Genomic DNA, 22,110 nt, shown 5'->3' on the forward strand with positions numbered 1-22,110 from the left:
CCTGTACTGCTATCCCTGTACTACCTTATGATCCCGGAATAGCTCTACCAATTTATTCTCCCACCCACAATGTAGAAGTCTCCCTTTTCTCCACATCTTTTGTATTTTTTGACTTTTAATACTAAACATCTTAACAGAGGTGAGGCGATATCTTGTTGTTTTGATTTGCTTTTCCCTGATGAGTATTGATACTGACCATCTGCTCATATACTTGTTGGTCATTTGTATGTCTTCTTTGGGAAAACCTCTACTCAGGTAGTTGGGTTAAAATGAAAAGATGTGTATGGTTAAAATGAAAAGATGACCAAAAGTGTGGTTTTATAAATTACATGGTTTATTCCATATGAGGAGATTTTGTTTTTCTTTTTTTCATAATGCTTCAATGGGGTAAAATAATGAGAAAAAATAATTGCATTGAGAATACATTTGAAAGATGAAATACATTAACCACATAGTGAATGGTTTCTAATTTTGCTTAGAATTATTCAAGTCTAGCTGATCAATTAGGATGGAAGCAGGGCTCTGTGCCAGTAAAGTTTAATCAATGTTTAACACATAGTTTTCTAGGTGTACTTGGAAGAGACTCTTTGGCCAACACAGTGGAGAACCATGATCACATACAAGTCCCCTCAAAGATAATAAGCCTTGTAGAGACTTCAGGAATACCTGGAAGGGCTGGTGGAGAATGATTCTGCCACAGCCTAAACAACTCAGTCTATGAAAATCTTAGTTTTATTTGTTTTGGAGTCCAGTGATTGAGGTCAGTAACATTCTCACAGGAAGAATGTTACATTATACTCCGTGTTGTTATTACAGCAAAACATGTCACTCATGTATCAAAGTAGGATTTGGAATCCTTTCAAAGCTACATAACACAGGTCCTTTGCCTATTTTTTAATCAGGCTATGTTACTTTTTTGCATTTGAGTTGCATAAGCACCTTATCTAATTTAGATATTAACCCCATCTTGGATATGTGGTTTGCATAATATTTTTCTCATTCTGACTGTTGCCTTTGCTTTTTTGTTTTGGTTGTTTCCAACACTGTGCAGAAACATTTCAGTTTGATCTACTTCATTTGTTTATTTTTTTAATTTAATATTTTTTAGTTATTCAGGGACACAATATCTTTATTGTTTATTTATTTTTATGTGGTGCTGAAGATCAAACCCAGTGCCTCACATGTGCAAGGCAAGCGTTCTGCCACTGTGCCACAACCCCAGCCCTCCATTTGTTTATTTTTGTTTATGTGGCCTATGCTTCGGATATCAAATCCAAACCATCATTGCCAAGGCCAATATCAAGGAACTTTTCTCCAACATTTTCTTCTAGTTTTATGGTTCATGTCTAATGTTTAAGGCCTTGATCTCTTTTGAAATAATTTTTGAGTATGGTGAAAGAGAGGGACTCAATTTCAATTTTTTATATACAGATACTGCGTTTTCCAATGTAATTGACTGAAGTGTCTATCATTTCCCCATTGTGTATTCTTGATTCCCTTGTTATTAGTTGTCTGTATGTGCATGATTTGTGTATAGGCTCTCTATTCTTTTCCTTGGCCTATGTCAGTTTTTATGCCTTTTTCATACCACTTTGATAACTGTCATTTTGTAATTTAGTTTGAAACCAGGAAGTTTGTGTCCTCCAGGTTTGCTTTTTGCTTGATTGCATTGGCTGTTTGGAGTCTTTTTGGTTCCATATAAGTTTTTGGATTGTTTTCTCTGTGAAAAAAAAATGTCATTGAATTATTGATAAGGATTGAATTGAGTCTGTAGATTGCTTTGGCTAATCTGGACACATTAACTTCCAGTCCACAAACATAGAATATCTTACCATTTGTTCACATCTTTTTTATTTCTTTCATCAATGTTTTACACTTTTCAAGGTATAGGTATAGGTCTCTTTTCTTAAAAATGTGGTATATTCTTATGTAAATTGTTTTATTTATATATGACAGCAGAATGCATTACAATTCTTATTACATATATAGAGCACAATTTTTTATATCTCTGGTTGTATAGATAGTATATTCACATCAATTCATGTCTTCATACTTTGGTTATCTACTTGGTTAAGCTTATCATTATTTTATTCTTTTTGATGCTAAGGCAAATAGCATTTTAATTCTTTTTCAGATAGGTCATCATTAATACACAGAAATGCTAATGATTTTTATGTTGATTATATTATCCTATAATTTTATTAGTTCTAACAGTTTTTTTGTGGAGTCTTTATATATAGGTTTTCTAAACAGTAGATTATGACCCTTTCAAAGACAATTTTAGTTCTTCGTTCTTTCCAACTTTGATGTCTTTTTTTTTTTCTTGCCTAATTGTTCTGCCTAGAACTTCCAGTACCATGTTAAATAGAAATGGTAAGAATGGGCTTCCTTCTCTTATTCTTGATGTGGGAAAATTGTGTACTTTTCACTATCAAGGATGATGTTAGCTCAGGCATGTGATATATGGCCTTCACTATGTTTAAAGAAATTTCTTCGGGCTGGGGCTGTGGCTCAAGCGGTAGCGCGCTCGCCTGGCATGCGTGCGGCCCGGATTCAATCCTCAGCACCACATACAGACAAAGATGTTGTGTCTGCTGAAATCTAAAAAATAAATATTAAAAAATTCTCTCTCTCTCTCTCTTAAAAACAAAAACAAAGAATTTTATACCAAATTGAGTATTTTTCATTAAAGATTTTTGAATTTTGTCAAAAGCTCTTTCTGGACCTATTGAGATGATATATATTTTTCCTCCATTCTGTAAATGTGATGTACCATATTTATTTATTTGTAGCTGATAAACCATCCTTGCAGCCCAGAAATAAATCCCACTTAATCGTTGCATATGATTATTTTTATGTCCTGTTGAATTTAGCTTATTGGTGTTTTGCTAAAGATTTTTGCATCTATATTTATCAGGGATATTGACCTATAATTTTCTTATAGTGTTCTTATTTGGATTTGGTATCAGGGTAATGCTAGCCTTGTAAGCCTGGAAGTATTCCTTCCACTTCTGTTTTTTGGAAAAGTTTGAGAAGAATTTGGTGTTACTTCTTTAAATGTTTTATAGAATTCAACTGTGAAGCCATCATGTCCTGGGTTTTACTTTGATAGTAGATTTTTGATTATTGAATCAATCTTCTTACTCATTATTGGTCTGTTCAGTTTACTTTATGAGTCATTCTTAATAGGTTGTATGTTTGTGGGAATTCATCCATTTCTTCTAATTTGTTGGGATACATAATTGCTCATAGTATTCTCTTATAATCCTTCATATTTCCGTAGTATTGATTGTGATGTTTTCTCTCACTCACTTGTCTTCTTTTTTTCTTAGTGTAGCTAAAAGTTTGTCCATTTTGGATGACCTTTCAAAATCCAACTATTAGTTTGTTAATTTTTTTTTTTAGTTGTAGATGGACACAATATATTTATTTTATTTTTTTAATGTGGTGCTGAGGATCAAACCTAGTGCCTCACGCATGTGAAGCAAGCGCTCAACCACTGAGCTACAACCCCAGCCCCTAGTCTGTTAATCTTTTATATTGTTTTTCTAGTCTCTGTTTCCCTGATTTTCACTGTTATTTTCTTCCTTCTGACAACTTTTGGCTACTTGTTCTTTTTCTGGTTCCTTGATGTGTAACATTAGTTATTTGAGACCTTTATTTTTTCTTAAAACAAGCATTTATCATCATAAATTTTCCTCTTGAAATTCCTTTTTTCCCATAAGTTTTGGTATATTGTTATTTTTTTCTCAAAATATTTTTTAACTTATTTTTTTGTCTTGCAGTGCTGGGAATCAAACATAGGCCTTACAACGTACTTGGCAAACACTCTACTACTGAGCTATACTCCTAGCCCCTTAATTTCCTTTTTGATTCCTTCTTGACACACTGGCTATTAAGGAACATGTTTGATTACCACATATTCATGAATTTTGTTTTAGTTAGTTTTTTTCACGCTGTGACCAAAAGATCTGACAAGAACAATTATTTATTTATTTATTTATTTATTTATTTATTTATAGTTGTTCAAGAACAATTTTTTAATGAGGGGGGGTCATGTCAGGCAGGGATTGAACTCAGGGCACTCGACCACTGAGCCACAACCCCAGCCCTATTTTGTATTTTATTTAGAAACCAGGTCTCACTGAGTTGCTTAATGTCTCAATACTTTTGCTGAGGCTGGCTTTGAACTCGTGATCCTCCTACCTCAGCCTCCCGAGCTGCTGGGTAATATTACATGAGTGCACAACTGCACCTGGGTAGGAACAATTTTAGAGGAGGAAAAGTTTATTTAGTGCTCACAGTTTCAGAGGTCTCAGTACATAGATATCCCACTCCATTGCCCTGAACCCGAGGTGAGGCAAAACATCATGGTGGAAGGGTGTAGAGGAGGAAAGTAGCTCAGGGCATGGCAATCATGAAACAGAGAGCTCCACTCACCAGAAACAAAATATAAACCCTAATGCCTGGCCCCAGTGACCTACCTCCTCCAGCCATATCCTACACCACACAGTTAATCTCAGTGAATTAATGCACTGATTAGATCCATGCTGTCATAACCCAATCATTTCACCTCTGAACTTTTTTTTCTCTTTCCACATTTCCTATTGGTGCATTATAGTTGCACATAATGATGGAATTTGTTGTTACATATTCATACATGCATACACAATATAACAATATAATTTCCCCCCTCCCTCTTTACCTCCCACTTCTGATCTCTTTCCTCTATTGATCTCCCTTTGATTTTCTTGAGATCCCCTCCACATCTTTCTTTTTCTTTTTCCTCTCTAGCTTCCACATATGAGAGAAAACAAATAAGCCTTGATCTTTAGAATTTGATTTATTTCATTTAACATAAGGGTCTCTAAGTCCATCCATTTTCCTGCAAATGACAATTTCATTTTGCTTCATGGCTCAATAAAACCCCAATGTGTTTATATACCACATTCTCTTTATCCATTCATCCAAGATGGACACTCAAGTTGGTTCCATAGTTTGGCTATTGTGAATTGTGATGCTATAAACATGGGTATGCATGCATCACTGCACTGTGATGACTTTAATTCTTTAGGATAAATACCAAGAAGTGGTATAGTTGGGTCAAATGGTACTTCCATGCTTACTCTTTTGAAGAACCTCTATACTGATATCCATAGTGGTTGTACTAATTTACAATTCCAAAAGTGGAAGGGTTCCTTTCTCTGCACGTTCCCTCCAACAATGCTTTGTATTCTTTTTTTTTGGTAGGGAGTTGGGGGCAAGTACTGGGGACTGAACCCAGGGATACTCAACTACTGAATCATATCCCCAGCCCCATTTGTTATTTTTGAGACAGGTTCTCACTAACTTGCTGGAACTTGCAATCCTCCTGCCTCAGCCTCCCAAGCCACTGAATTACAGGCATGTACCAGCATGCCCAGCTATTATTGTTTGTATTCTTGATGACTGCCAATCTGACTGGAATGAGATGAAATTTCAGTGTAGTTTTGATTTGCCTTTCCCCAAATGCTAATGGTGTTGAACATTTTTTCATATATTTTTTGGCCAATTTTATTTCTTCTTTTGAGGCATGTCCATTTAATTCATTTGCCTATTTACTAATTGGGATGTTTGCATGGTATTTTGGTGTTAAGTTTTGAGTTCTTTGTATATTCTAGATACTAATCCTGTCAGAATAATAGCTAGCAAAAAATTTCTTCCATTCTGTAGGTTCTGTTCACATTCCTAATTGTTTCCTTTGCTATGCAGCTTTTTCATTTAATGCCATCCCATTTATTATTTCTTGGCATTATTTCCTGAGCTTTAAGAAAGTTGTTGCCTGTTCCTTCAAGCTGGAGTATTGATCCTACATTTTCTTCTAGGAGTTTCTGGTCTAATTACTAGGTCTTTGATCCATTTTGAGTTGATTTTTGTGCAGGCTGAACCTTTGAACATTCTTGCATTGTCTCACACATGAGCTTTTGGGCAACACCATATATTCAAACCATAACACCAATTTCCCTTGTTATTGATTTTTAGCTTCATACCATTGTAGTAAGATACTTGATACAGTTTCAACCATCTTAAATTTGTTAACTTGTTTTGCAGCCTAACATATGCCAGATTCTGAAGAATGTTTCATTGGCACTTAATAACATGTATTCTGTGTTCTTAGATGGTTGTTATATACATGTCCCTTAGGTCCATTTGGTCTAAAGTACAATTCCAGTTCAATGATTCCTTTTGATTTTGTCTGCATGCTCTACCCATTATTGAAAGTGGGGTACTGAAATACCCTACTATTATTATACAGCTGCCTACTTCTCCCTTTGAATATACTAAAAGGTTTATAATTTGGTGCTCTGATATTGTATGTTTATTTACAATTGTCATAACCTCTTGAAAAATTGACCTCTATTACAATGTCTCTTATCTCTTGTTTATAATATCTATTTCATCTGATAGTTTTAAATTTAAATACTCTTGTCCTTCACTAGATGTGCATGATTTACACAGTACCACACAGTATTATTGTTTGCTTGTTTGTTTAGTACCAGGGATTGAATTCACAGGCACCTGACCACTAAGCCACATCCCCAGCCCTATTTTGTATTTTATTTAGAGACAGAGTCTCACCAAGTTACTTAGTGCCTGACTTTTGCTGAGGCTGGCTTTGAACTCATGATCCTCCTGACTCAGACTCTAGAGCCACTGGATTACAGGTGTGCACCACCGCTCCGGCCTTTCATGTTTTCATGCTACTAATTGGCAGCCTTTTGTTTCAGCTCAAAGAACGTCCTTTAACATTTCTTGTAAGGCAAGTCTACTGCACCCACATATTCTATGACAATCACTGTACAAGAACCCCAAGATCTTTTCTAGTTTCCAAAGTTTATGACTGACTTTAGTTCTGTTTCTTATGCTGATTCTTTTCATTTCTGCTGATTATATTATAGGATGTGAGAGGTGGCCTTAGTCATGAATATAATTTGAGGCAAATGAAATTATGGTACCAGCAAATAAATAATAAATATTCATGTATTATAAGGCGTATTCTGTCTATTTAGAACCTTGAGCATCAAGGTCTACTCTCAAATTCTTAAGGCCCCATTTCTTAAAAAAAAAAATAAAAAAGTAATAGATATATATGCCCTTTTATTACTTATTGGCCCATTTATATTGGGTCAATTAAATTAAAAAGGTAATTAAATAGACAAAAGATAAACATCATTTTCCATATTTTTAATTACCATTATTGCACCAATACAGCATACGCTTTATATACATATATCTTAAACTTCATTTTCAATTTTTCAGCAATTCAAATACATAATATATTATCATCTTGAGAATACAAAGAACACAACACGGAGGAAGATTGAGAAAATAGGTTCCCAATAGTTAGTCACTAGTGATTCTACAGACTTTCTTTTTAGTGTTTTCTATTGGAATTTTAAAATGTCCTGCCATGGCTCTGCAAGAATAGAGCTGCCTGGAAGGGGAAGCAATGAAAATTATGGACCCAAAGTTAGAAAGAGTTAAGAATGGAATCCAGGAGAAACAATATATTTTCAAACTAAATATAAGGATCCCCCTTCAGCCAGAATGTAAATCTCCAAACAGGTGCTAAGGGAAGTAATTACATCCTCCCATCTAATTCTCAAAATTGCCCTTTAACAAACAAAATAGGTAGTGCCCATTCATCTGAGGAGGTGAACTGTCTTCACAGCATTGTAAAAGGAATGGCAGGGCAGAGGGAAAGGAAAGTGAAGGGAGAGCAACTTGCTTTTAAGATACCCTAGCTAGTGGGTATCAAAGTCCAAGACAAAACCTGTCACAATAAAGCTGTGACTCTCTAACATCCTTCATAAGTGACAATATATGTAATAGCAGCTTTCTATTGAAGAGCCAGATGGATTGAAAAAAAAAAAAATGCTTATGGAAAGGGGTCAGATACCCAGGCAGCAAGGCAATGTGGGTACTGAATAAGACTTAAGTGCTTTCAACCTCTCTGTTCTACAGATCAGGTTAAAAACACAACTCTTCAAATTAGGTCAAATAAATGGGTGAACATAAATTAATGCTGTGCTTCAAATGCAGCAACGAGGTGGAGCTGCAAGAAATCAAAAACTTCTATGGAATATAACTTGGAAAGCACAGCCTCTTGAACTTCCTCCATCCCAGAAACATCCAAAGATGTCAAAGATGTTGCACTATTCAATAAACACAACAGTAGCGATGCCACCAATACAACCCTCTTATCATAGGAAAAGACATGTAAACACACAAGAGGGCGATGGAGCTGCACCTAGTGCTGGACGTTCATTGAATAGGACAAGCCTGGAGGCTATACAGAAGAGACCCAAGATACCCATCTTTCTCCAAACATACCCTTATCAAAATTCTGAATCTGTAAATACTGAGGTCAGCCTGTCCATTTTTAGAGTCTTGGGTTGGTGGAAAAGAAAGTTTCAAGGCTTTGTCTCCCGTGAAATTGTAAAATAGGGTTTCACAAAGAGGCACACAAGGATCATGAGATGATTCTAAAATAAGTTCAAGAATTTAAAAGATGGAGAAAAATTTTACGGATTAAAGGTCATTTCCCCTCAAAAAGACACTGGTCTTTTGAACCCTGCATAGCCAGCCACAAGTATAGTTAAGATCTACTGTTCTCCTGCATTGGTAATCACCAGGAAATAACAGATACTCTCTTGGCTGTATAGCAAGTAATGACATAGAAGAGTGACATAAATCAACTTGAATATAATGGAAAAGCTATGAAGAAGATTGTCCATTAATTTTGGTTTGGGGGAGGGAAGGGGTTCCTAACCTCCCTCACACATTGGTGCCCTCAACGTCATTTTTATTCTTCAAGTCTGTCCTTACTGTCTTGCAATGCTATTCAAAACTGGACCCAGTTGGATGGCTGTGGTGCCTGGTTTGGAACTGAGCTGCAAGACAGAAAGAGAGAAAAAGCCAAAGGCATAACATTAGTATAACTATATTTATTTATTTCCAAGAAATCACTGTCCAGAATTTCTAAAATCATACTTTGCACAAATTCTACTTACCAAGGCTTGAAATATCCCACTTAAACCTCACCCTGGAGTTTTCTTCTCCCACCATTCCCAACACAACTACATTTCTTTTCCTAGAACTCCTACAAAAGACTCTATTATGACTTGCAAATCCCCTGCTTTCCCACATCACAGATTAATTTGACCGTACAAATCTTCTAAACACTGAGTCAAAGTATGCTGGTTTCACTATGTTCACTACCTGGATGCAGTACTAAAGTCTCCCCACAAGTCATTGCTTGCAGAAACTGGAGCTGGTGCTGTTGTTGTGACAGGTATAGGAGAATCCAAATCTAAAAGGATATCTGAACACAGGTAAGAGGAGAAAAAAGAAAAAGGGACACAATAAAAATCCTGGAAATGTTCACACAAAAACCTATAAACAAATGTCACAGCAGCTTTACCTATAATTGCCAAAAACTGGAAACAACCCAAATGTCCTTCCATGGATAACATCATAGAATACTACTCAGCAATAAAAGGGAACTATTGATATACACAACTTGGATTAATCTCAAGAAATTTACACTCAGTGTAAAAAGCCAGGCCCAAATGGTTACAAACTATATGATTCAATTTATGTAACATTCCACAAGTGACAAAGTTACACAGAAAGAGACCAGAATAGGGTTGAGCAAAGAAAGACTAAAAAGGAGATCAGTGTGGTTATAAAAGGGTGACACAAAGGATTCCTTAGAGTTATGGAACTATTCTGTAGCCTAGTTATAATGACCAATCTGTGACTAATCAATGCATGACAAAACTGCATAAAACTAAAGAAACATATACCCAAACAAATACATGTAAAACTGGTAAAATCTGGGAGGCGATCCCCCACTCACTGTCTTGACAGGGTCACAGTGAGAAAAAGTGTTGGCAAAGCCGCTCTCCCACTGTCTTGTCAGGGTCACAGTGAGGATGAATGCTGGCAAAGCCACGCTGGTTGGTGGGAAACCGAAACCATGAGACCCTTTTTTATGTAATTGGGACTTTGCATTTTCATGCTTATGTTTCTGACAGGAGGCATAAGTATGTTAAATGCCAAACAAATTAAATTTCAGATGGCTAGAACATAACAGGTAGTTCATGCCTTGGAGGCTGTTCTACTACCCCTCAGCATATCAAGGACAAAGTAGAAGGCTGTTCTTCTATCTCAGTACATTGTGGACAAACCTGATAACGGACAACAATCATCCTTTGAAAGGTCATGAGAATTTTAGGCACCACACTGATTATATCAACTAGAACCCAAGCCCATATTTCCGGCCTCTTAGAAAACCTAATCAGTATGCTTATTTTACAAAGTTCACCACATGTAGTCTCATTTTTACACTTAGGAAAGTTAAAACATATATTCTTCTCTTTTTATAAACCCTTTCTTACTTTACATAGGGATATATGATGAGCATAGTTAATATTGGTGGAAAGTGGATTGATTTTTAGAACTTACTTTCTATTGAGAAAGATTATAAAGATATGAGAACTAGTGCACCTTGACTGAGAAACAAAGAAACTCTTTGAGAAAGCAGCTCAACCAGTTTTATGAGAATAAATTTAGGAATTAATTAAAACAGCTTTAAAAGACACAGTTTTAGAATAATGTTAGAAATATTATTTTATTTAGATTCTTAAGTTTAGAAATTCTTAAGTTTTTAGTTGTATAGGTTTTTGATATGTTTTAAGAATGATTCATAAACTTTAGGATGTTTTAAATATAAGATTTAAAGGGACTTTTTTAGATGGGAATTTTAGATTAGAAATAAAGTACAAGTGTACTTTAGGTTAATGATTGGTTAGGAGACTTAGAGTCTGGTTACGTAGTTTAGCATTAGTTAATAAGAAAATAACATATCTTGGGAAAAATAGTAAATCTTGGGAAAATCTGAAAAATGTAAATTAGTGACATATTTTATTAATGATTCTGTACTTTTAATAATTATATAACTGAAGGTCATATCCTAGAAAAATGTAAATTAATGTTACATTTTTTGTACCCCCAATCATGGTTAAGGAAATGTCATGTCTTGGCAAAGTTTTAAAATATAATTAATGACGTATTCTGAATCTATAATGAGAAAAATTGTAATAAAAGATGACCCAGAGAAAGCTGCATTAGAGCTCTTTCTCTGGAGATTGCTCCAACGGAATGACTCCTGTCTCATCTTTTCGCCGACGCCACTCATCCTTCAGGACTCCCTGGACCCCGCTAGGGCAGGACCCCGGCAATATAGCTCAGTTGATAGAGTGTTTGCCTCGCATGCACAAGGCCCTGGGAACGTTCGATCCCTAGCACCACACACACACACACACCAAAAAAAAAAAAAAAAACGGTAAAATCTGAATAAGATTGGCAGAGATTTCAATGTCAATTTCCTGATTATGATATTTAATAATTTTATAAGATGTCACCATTGAGGGAAATTGGATAAAAGTTACACAGGATTTCCTTGTATTAGTCTTACAATTGCATGTGAACCTATAATTATCTAAAAATAAAAAGTTCAATTTAAAAAAAATGAATTTTAGATACTATTCCCAGTGCTGGTGACACCAAGAGAAGTGGTTACAACATTTTCACCTAAAAACTCTAGAAAGAGCTAGGGATGTAGCTCAGCTGCAGAACACTTACCTGGCATATATGAGGCTCTAGGTTCAATCATCAGTACAGGGCGGGGGATACAGCTTAGTGATAAAGCTCAGAGTGTGAGGCCCTAAGTTGAATCCCCAGCCTCCCTCCATCCCTGCTCCCCCCAAAAATCCCTAGTACTAAGAAAAAGAAAACAGACTTGGGCCGTCCCTACAGATGATTAGTTGCAGAAAGAGAAAACTTACCTTTAGAATTAATTCAAAAATTATTTGTATTGCCTAATACATTAAGTTAAAACTCCCTGTATCTAATATCTGGTTCTCTAATCTCAGGAAAATTCTTTTGAGTTCTAATGTTCTTATTTAACTATATCTTTTTCGCACCAGATAGTTAGGACGAACACAATTCCTTTTCTCTCAACTGATTTTGTAAAGGATTAAGAAATAATAATAATTTACTAAATGGCTACTATATCCCAAGAAATGTGCTGGGTGTTATCCTATCATTTAACCTTACTATGATGACATAGCTTTACATCTCCATTTTGGAGAAAGAAAACTAAGACTCAATGAACTTAAGAAATATTTATCAAGTGCACTCAGATATAAAGTATTAGAGCCACAATCATAATGTTGGTCTATCTGATTCACATGCCTACAAGCATCTAACCAATGAACAATGAAGGAAACAGTTTTTTTAATAAATTTTCTGTCAAAGAACCCACTAAATACAGTAACTAAGTTCATCAAGAAAAAAAAAAAAAACCTGATTCTTTGCCAAAATCACCTTGTCAAAAAGTCACTTCTTAGCAAAAACATTAGTACTCTGTTAGAAAACTGGTTTATCCAATTACAACATTAGATATGATTTACCAAACTTAGAAGTTTTAGATTTACCTGAATTACTACCTCCATGGTTAGATTTTGGAATGGGTGGTGGAGTGACATGATTACTGATGGCAACTGAGGAAGATGGTGGGGGAATAGTGACTTTGCCTCCAGGGGGAGGAGGAAGTAAACTTAGGCCCCCAGCTCCTGTAGTCCTGGGCTTAGAAGCAGCTCCTTTCTTGGTTGTAATGTTCTAAACAGGAGGAAGAGGAGGGAGAGTGAGAGAGTGAGAGAGAAAGAGAGAGAAAGAAATGTCACAAACTTAGAGAAGAACAGGAAAATACATTAAAAAAAAAAAATACTCACCCCAATACTCAACTTGATGGTCTGTCCTTCCTTGAAGCCTAGATCCAACTTGGGACGAGTATCCATTTCCTGAGATTCTTTGGAAATCTCAGATTCCTGCTTTACCCACCTTTGGGAAAACAGTAATTTATCTTAGTTTGAGATTCCCTGAAAGCAAAGTCTGACACACAAGTTTGGGTATATTTAGTTTGTATGAAATGGGATTCCAAAATACAGAGTAAGGAATCATGAAAAATCAGAAAGGAAAAGGAGATAAGAAGCTAAGAAAGAGGCCAACTGGGGTTCAGTCCCATTAAGAACCCTCTGAGAAACCATAAAGAATGTGTATTAAACTGGTCCCTCTTCAAAGGAGGGCATCTAGCCACCATTTTCTATCTGACAGTTGGACACTGTCCCAGAGTGGGTGTTCCTTAGTCCTTGCAGATTACACTGTTCTGCTAACCAAGTGGCCTTCAACAACTTCAGAATCCTGAAGCAGAAAAGCAGAAATATGTTTGTTCTTGAGGTAGAAAGCTGATGATATATATAGTAGTGTCTAGCAAAGCTGTACTAAAATCAGGTGGGCTGAAGACATGAATGCACAAAACATACAGCTATATAAGTTAACAAAATTGGTACACAACTCCTCACTTCATATATAGCCCTGCTGTTAACTATATTCTCCCTCCACTTCCTAAAAGCAAGGGCAAATTTTCCGAGAGGCATAAACAGAAGCATCATCACAAATCATTATACAAGGGATCTAAAACATATTATAGACAATACAGAAAGAAACCAGAATAGATACAAAGATTAGGAAACAGGCATGAAGGGGGGAGATTTATATTCATAATGAACTAGTATACCAAATAAAGAAACCAGAAGGCCAAAGCAACAGTGCCCATTCAATTGAAAAGGGACACTCCCATAAGCATTTAACATGGTAACTAAGGACAAACTTTACTCACTTGAAGTGATCTTGCAAGGAAACATTAAAGTCAAAGGCATCTCCCCGATCTGTGAATCCAATGCCAATGAACGCACTTCGACCTGTGAAAAAGTCAGGAATACTAAGTATAAGAAGTTTCTGCCCAATGAAAATATGCAAGTTACTCTAACTATATAAAGTCTATGAATATAAAACATTTTCTCACAAGACCCACTCAATAGGCTACATACAGTTATGGGCAAATTCTATCATTGTTTGTTTTTGTAAATAAAGTTTTATTGATACATAGCTATATCAATTATTGTCTACTGCTGCTTTCATAATACAACAGCAAAACTGAGAATGCTAGGTGCAACAGAGACTATTTGACCTGCAAAATCTACAATACTTCTTTCTTCCTGTTATAAACTATGAAGAAATGATTAAGCCAGGAGTTGTGGCATATGCCTCTAATCCGAATGACTCAGAGGTTGAGGCAAGAAGATCACAGTTTAAGGACAGCCTTGACAACTCAGGGAAATTTGTTTCAAAATATAAAAATTTTAAAAGGCCTAGGGATGTAGCTCAGTGGTAGAGTGCCCCTGGGTTCAATCCCAGTAGTGGAAAAAGAAAGACAGAATTGAGAATCACTGTCCTAGAAATACAGACTCAAGATAGTCCCACCAAAAACCACCACAAACCATAAAGGAGCAAAATGTGTCAATTCTTTCATTAGATATGCATAATTCATTTTAAGTCCTACCTATTAATTACCACATCTTGAACTTGTGTTCATATCTATTACAAATAACAGGTTAATACTTCTCCCTCAACAGTTATAGCAACTTCAGAGAAAGAAAAGGAATAATTTAGTAAATAGAAGTAAGAAATACAATCAGAACACAATTTCACTGAAGTGCCTTGTTCATTTTCCTAACTACATCCCATTCAAAATCTCAGATCCCTTACCAGTACCATCCTGGATCCGAATTACAAAGTAGCGGCTAGAATCTGTCACTGTCTCCACAGCAATACCAGGATATTGTTCTACTGGTGCCTGAGCAAAGAGCTCTCCTGACAAATAAGAAAAAGACCTCTGAGCAAAGGAAGCAAAAAATCAGAACTCCAATTAACAAGTATTTCCATTCTAGGTCCCCAACTTAAAGGTATTTATAAAAGCACGTTAAACCAAAACCCTTAATATATTAAAGGGTCACCTGCACTTTACCTGAAACTTTATCTTCGAGTTTGATATAGGCAATCTTTCCTTTTGAAGTAATTCGGAGACGACCGGTCCAATCAGGTTGGTCTAATTTCCAGTCAGATGCCCTAGAACAGGAAAATGGGAAGCCTCAGGCCTCAGGTACATTTCTTTAATATTACTAAAGCCTACCCATAATCATCTGCCACATTGCTACATGTCTGTCCTGAATTGCCTATTCTTTCTACTTATTAAATAATCAAAAAAATAATATCCATGATCTTCTTATACAGCTGCCTCTTGTTATGTTACTACTGGAGGATTTTAGAGTCTAAAAAAAGTGTCAACAAGAACAAGTAAAAGTATAAATAAAAGCCATAAAAAATATAAAATTTCTTGGAACTGGGGGTGTTGCTCAGTGACAAAGTGCTTGCCTAGCATGTGTGAGACACTGCAAAAAAAAATTTAAAATAAAAATAAAAAAACTTCTTATGGGCTGGGATTGTGGCTCAGCGGTGGAGCACTCGCCTAGGATGGGCGGGACCCAGGTTCAATCCTCAGCACCACATAAAAATAAAGGCATTGTGCTGTGTCCATCTACACCTAAAAAATAAATATTTTTTAAAAAAGCTTCTTTTTATGAATATGTTATATTCATACTATAGATTACATTGTATATAATAGTGTTTTATTGATCAGGTAACAACAAAGTATATCTACTAATTGAAATATCCTGGGTAACAGAAGCCTTCCCAAATCACTGAGCATATTATCTTTCATTGAATACAGCCAGAGTGCTTATTAAGTCACAAGCATTGTTCTAGATGCTTGTGACATAAAAGCAAACAAAACATCCTCCTTCTTATTAGACTTACATTCCAAAAAAAAAGACACAATAAAAAGGCAACATGAGGGGCTGGGGTTGTGGCTCAAGTGGTAGAGCACTCGCCTAGCACCTGTGAGGCACTGGGTTCAATCCTCAGTACCACATAAAAATAAAATGTATTGTATCCACCTAAAACTAAAACATAAATATTTATTTTTAAAAAGGCAGAATGATAAATAACATAACATAGTATCTTAGAACGTTATAAGTGCTAAAGTAAAAAGAAAATAAAGAGGCAGACATGAAGTTTGGGGAAAGCAGTGGGAGAGTAAACAGGTTGCAATATTCAAGAGGGTGGTCAGGGTATGCCTCACTAGGTGGGTGGAATGTGAGCAAAAGTTGTTAAGTAAGTGAGGGGAACTACCTAGAGGATCAAGATTTCTGGGTCCAGGGAATGGCTAGTGCAAAGATGCTAAGGTAAGAACATGCTTGGGGGGCTGGGGATGTGGCTCAAGCGGTAGCGCGCTCGCCTGGCATGCGTGCGGCCCGGGTTTGATCCTCAGCACCACATACAAAGATGTTGTGTCTGCCGAAAACTAAAAAATAAATATTAAAAAATTCTCTCCCTCTCCCCCTCTCTCTCTCTCTCTCTTAAAAAAAAAAAAAAAAATAGAACATGCTTGGCATGTTTGAGGGACAGCAAGAAAGTCACTGTGCTTAGAATAGAGTAAGAGACCAAGAGGGAGAGGTACAGAGAGCCAGTTCATGCAGGAAGGGGTTTACAGGCTATCAAAACAACTTGGCCATTTACTGAGTAAAAGAGGAGCCATTGCAGGCTTTCAGCAGATATGACATGACCTGCCTTATGTCTTAAAAGGATTAGTTTGTCTGCTGAGTGGAGAAGAGATGTATGGACATGATGGCCGAAGCACAGAGATTAGTTAAAAGAGTATTGCAGTAATCTAGGTGATTCATGATGATGGCTCAGAAAAGATAATAGCAGAACTGGCTAGATTCTAGATATATTTAAAGGAAAGGGAGTAGGATTTCCTAATGGATTGGATATGTCAGAAGAGAAAAAGAGAAGTATAGGGTTATTTTAAGAATTTTAGCCTGAGCAAAGGAGTTACCAATAACTGAGATGAGGAAGGCCAAAGGTGGAGCCTCACTGGGAATAAAGATTAGATGTTTTCTTTTGGAGATGCTGAGTTCTAGATGTCAAAAAGATTTAAGAGGAGATGTAGACTAGGAAATTGAATATATGTGAGCCCAAATTCAGAAGAAAAATCTGGAATGAAAACACAAATGTCTGTAAAAACATTAGAAATACTAAAATGTATACTCAGATGACATGTGTTTACATGAACTTGAACAAAATCTAACTATTACTTATGGTGGATTTTTATGAACATTTATAAAATTGTGACTTGTTTTGCCAGGAGTATAGAAAAGGGAGAGGAAAATAAAAGTTATTAATAATGCACCCCTTAAGAACCTGAAGACTAATACTTAGAGGCTAAAAAAAAGTAACAATAAGGTATATATGAACAAAAATGAGTTTAACATAATATGCAAAAGGCTGAAATGAAGAAAGTAAAAAATGTAGCACAGGTTTTTGACAGGATTTGTAAGATAAATTCTTATCATTCCCTTCCCTTTTGATGCTCTGCCCTCTAAGACCCTCAAGTATCTGAATCTGATCTAGATTAGAATACTCTACAGATCCCCTCTATTAATTATTTATATACTTAACGTTTACTTATTCTGGTCATACCAAAAGCTAGACTTAAGCATAAGTGAGCTATTGAAAATATTAGAAACAATCCTACTGGATGTATTTCTTCCAGTTCAGACTCTTTGTCTTTTTATCTAGTACCCAATTCTCTTATTGAAAATTAGCAAATTCTCAGTAAGTAAAATGGATATTCATTACAGCAGTTTCCCTAAGCCATGAGCCTTAGTTCCTCTCCTACTCCAAAACCTAGCCTAAAGAACTCTTGGTTTTGCTGGTCTTTTGACAATACTATGAACTGATTTCACAAATTTTCATTTACATTAGCCTAAAACTGTATGTATAAGTCATTACTATAAATCACAATAAGTTTCCACATGTACCTTTTATTAAACCCTTAGAGCAGCCATGAAAAGTATGTCTCCCCACCCTTTTTCTCTCTCAATAAAGGAAAATAATGCCTAATTTCAGTAATATTACCTAATTCAAAGTCCAGTATTCTTTACATTAAAATTAAAATACTACAGAATTTAATATTAATTTAGGTAGGGGAGGAAAGTAGTGATGAAGGAAAAAAATTTATAGAATGGAAAATCATTTTCTATTCATTTATAAATTTCTGATCAACCTATATTTTCCTTCTCTTTTGGTCCAAAAGTCTGATAAGCAGTGACTGTTTAGGAAGCAACAGTTTATATAAAGTCATTTTATTCCCTTTGATCTTACTTGTCACTCAAAGGTAGGAATCCCCCTGCTTGCTAAAAAGCCCAATTTGTCCTTTAAAGGCAGCCTAAAGAATAAATCATGCTCATAATGTAAAATGGGATCTGGGAAACAATAAGAAAGACTATTCAGACAAAGAAAAAAGTAAATTTATAAAGTATCTATTATATGCCTGGCATTAAGCCTATTCTTGTAAAAATTGAGAAAATCTTACAAGGTAAGTACTGCTATATTCATTTTTACAGATAAGAAGCCTAAAGTTTGATACAGTTAAGTGATTTGCCAAAGGTAACCCAGCAAAGAAATGAAGAGATACAATTCAAACTTAATTCTGCTGTATTCATTCACCATACTAAAGAAGAAAAGATAAAATGCCTATTGAAGGTTAAAAATTCTAATAATCATGAAAAACACAGGAGGATAACAGGAAAGAGTGTAAAGGAAAATTAAGAAATTGCTTTAATGGCTCATTGTAATTAACTGATATATAAATAAAGGCTTACGGATAAACTAGAAAGTAAAGGTAAAGAATGCAAATAGGTGAGAGTGAAGATGTTTTTAAATGCCTGAAGTAGAATATAAGAAACAGACTTCAACTTCAATGTGTATCATATCATTTAGAAAGTCTTAACTCCTGAAAGTTCAAAGTCATGAGGTATTTGACCTTATTTAGCAGTTCAAGCTATGTTAATTTATATGATCAGGTTTATCTATATTATCTAACTAATTTCTTCTTTCATTCAGCATTTACAGAGTGCCCATTAAGTGTCGCACACTGTGCTAGACCCTAAGAATACAAAATTTAAAAAGACCTCAGGTTGTTGACATTTTACCTACTCTGGAGAAACAGGAATATGAACAATCCACTACAAAAGAGAATGCAGAGCACTGAGATGGAGACAACCAAAGGGTACCAATGAAACACAAAGAGAGCATACCTAAATCAGAAAGGAAGAGTCAGGCAGGGCTTCCCAAAGAAGGTTATGTCTAAGATGAGTCAAAATTATATATTAACCGTAAATACCATCAAAAACCATGATTTCTATATATGGGGTCTAGCTGACAGCTTCTTGAAAATAGAACTAGTTCTTTAAAAGGTAAACTCACAAGGGCCCAGTGCATAAGTCTGCAAGTACAAAGATATTGCTTCATGATAAATGAACCTCAGGTAAAGAGGCAAAATGGACCTATGGAGAAGATAACTTTTCAGCCAAAGTAATGGTAAATACCAAGAGAAAAATCCTTATGGTAATATGAATAAGAGAGAGAAATAAGAACAGCATGTGTAATTATGATGCTTTGATGTTTCTTATATTCTTTCCTATCTACTATGATTTCATTTTTCTCTCCAAAACCTCACTCGATGTACATAAGAAGAGCATTTTTTTCTATTTCACAGATGAAAAAACTAAGCCTTGGAGAGGCTTAAGATTTCCCCCCAAGTTATACAGGCATTTAATGCCAGGGCTCATACTCATATTTTTTTAACTTCTATGCCAGTGGATTATCTTTCAACTACATAACATAGCACTACTCAGACCTTAATAGTTACTGGATTATGAGGTTGTTAGTTAGGCCCTACCAAGAAAATGCTGCATTAATCCTGGACAGAAACACTACAGAAAATGAGAGGAAGGAAAGGAAGACAAAAAAATACAATATAACCAAGAAAATATATTGAAAAGAAGCATAATAGACAATCATTGGAAAACTTATGATCATTATATTTGCCACTAGCAAAACAATCGTAGGAAAAACCGAATGATGAATAATGATACTTGATGTGAGACTGACAACAGTACAAAAGATAAATTTGATCATTCAACAGTGACCAATAACACAATGATTACCCACATGTGTGCAGTGGGTACTGGAAATGTATTTGTCAGGGATTTGGGAGAGAGGATTACAAGCTGAAGGACGCACTTAAGAAAGAACAGAAGGTGAATGGCGATGGAACAGATATGAATGGATGTGGATGATGGGGAGCATATGGATGTCCCAAGAGAGATGGGGGAGGAGAAGTGGAATGATTCAGGATGGTAAAAAATAAAAAAAAAAAAAAGGATAACTGGCGGAAACAAGACCAATGATAATGAACTATGTAGAAGTGGAACAAGAGAACAGGACGGTAACAACCCAGAGGGTAAGCTAGCAAGGTGACAACCTAGAGCAAAGACAGCGTGCTACTTTAAAAACAGAAATGTCATTCCCGACACGTGTGCGGCAGTGCCTCAGAGTTGGTACCTGTAACCGCGGTTGGAGGCCCGGGGTGGAATCCGGTAGACGCTGACGTCCGGCTTTACACACAGCACAGATTCATACTCCAACTCGGCCGCCATCTTGACTCCGCTCTCCGCGTCGCCAGGGGCGGGGCGTAGAGCCGGGGGCGGGACGTTGAGGAGGGAGTTGCGTAAGCGACTACTTCCGCTGCGTCACTTCCTCCCAAGTTCGGTTTCAATCCTGAAATTAACCTCTTCGATGGCGCGGGTTAGGGGATCCATATTGGAACCTGGGAACACTGAGGATACCCTGTTCACCATCTTGAGTAATGGCAAAATGCCTTCTCGGCGAACGACTTACGTTATGAAAATCTCTGTCCCGTAGAAAGCGTCATCTTGCCGGCAGGTCCCCGCATCTCTCAGAAGGATGGGACCTCATCTGGAAATCTGGCTGAGTGCCTTCCAAGAGCCACTTTTTAATCATAGGTTCCTGGCAGGAAAATGATACCTCCTCTTGTGGAATCTCATACCCGGTACCTGCGGGAAATGTTTGGGACACTCATGGACACGTGCTTTTTACCTTCCAGAATCTGTTAAAAATGCCCAGCCTGATTGATTGATTGATTGATTGATTTTTTTTTTTTTTTTTTTTTTTTTTTGGNGGGGGGGGGGGGGGGGACTGCAAAAACAAAACGAAAAACATATAACTATCAATTTATGTCAAAACACAAAAATTACATGTGTAGGGCTAGGGACATAGCTCAGTTGGTAGAGTGCTTGCCTGGCATGCACAAGGCGTTGGGTTCAATCCCCAGCACCACAAAAAAATAAAAAGAAAAAAATTTTAAAAGATTGTGTGTCCATCTACAACTAAAAAAAAAATAATTTAAAAAAATTTTGCCCTGGATGGATGCAAGATTAAAAAAAAAAAAATTACATGTGTATGCATGTAAGTGGATTTAAAAGGGTTTCAAAGAATAGAGGACTGGATGGGAGAAATATTTTATACCCCATATATTTCTCCGCTTTTCCATAATTATAAAAAGAATAAATAGACAGTAGAATGAATCAGACATAACTTTCCTATGTTCACATATGAATATATAACCAGTGTAACTCCACATCACATACAACCACAAGAATGGGAAGTTATACTCTATGTATGTCAAAATACATTCTATGGTCATGTATAACTAAAAAGAAAAAAATTTTTAAAGAATAAATATAGCTGGGCTGGGGATGTGGCTCAAGTGGTAGCGCTCTTGCCTGGCATGCATGCAGCCCAGGTTCGATCCTCAGCACCACATACAAACAAAGATGTTGTGTCCGCCGAAAACTAAAAAATATATATTAAAATTCTCCCTCTCTCTCTCTCTCTCTCTCTCTAAAAAAAAAAAAAGAATAAATATAGCTACCACCTTCACTTAATACATTTTTAAAAAGAAGTAAAGAGAGGGAAGTGGACTATTGTTTCTATTTCTGACCTTATGATCTCACTTGAAACCTAAGTCATGTGACTATACCACAAGGTACATTCCCGCCCCCTTCTGTGTCAACAGTCACTATCACTTATTGTTCAATTTTTACTGTTTTATATTCTTCCTCCCAAATCTTGCCATCTTAGAGACTTCTAGTTTCATATTGTTAAATCTTCCTAGTC

General features: G+C 36.1%; 1 protein-coding gene across 1 annotated transcript; it reads right to left on the reverse strand.

The window, feature by feature from the left end:
- Positions 1-7,209: 7,209 nt before the first annotated feature.
- Necap1 (NECAP endocytosis associated 1) lies at positions 7,210-20,666 on the reverse strand. The gene is made up of 8 exons (XM_015506579.2): positions 20,476-20,666; positions 14,975-15,075; positions 14,716-14,820; positions 13,787-13,868; positions 12,840-12,948; positions 12,543-12,726; positions 9,262-9,364; positions 7,210-8,933 (listed from the first exon to the last, which is right to left on the reverse strand). Exons 1-8 carry the CDS (start codon positions 20,568-20,570, stop codon positions 8,885-8,887), a joined length of 828 nt encoding a protein of 275 aa, XP_015362065.1. The 5' UTR covers positions 20,571-20,666; the 3' UTR covers positions 7,210-8,884.
- Between the last annotated feature and the right edge of the window lie 1,444 nt (positions 20,667-22,110).

This window comes from Marmota marmota, unplaced genomic scaffold, assembly GCF_001458135.2.
Source record: "Marmota marmota marmota unplaced genomic scaffold, marMar, whole genome shotgun sequence".
Classification (NCBI taxonomy): Eukaryota; Metazoa; Chordata; class Mammalia; order Rodentia; family Sciuridae; genus Marmota; species Marmota marmota.

Coding starts and splice junctions, on each gene's coding strand:
- Necap1 (XM_015506579.2), bottom strand. CDS start 20,570: ATGGCGGCCGAGTTGGAGTATGAATCTGTGCTGTGTGTAAAGCCGGAC. Junction 15,076..20,475: donor GCCTCCAACCGCGGTTACAG/GTACCAACTCTG, acceptor TTCCTGTTCTAG/GGCATCTGACTGGAAATTAG. Junction 12,949..13,786: donor TCCTTGCAAGATCACTTCAA/GTGAGTAAAGTT, acceptor GTTTTCCCAAAG/GTGGGTAAAGCAGGAATCTG.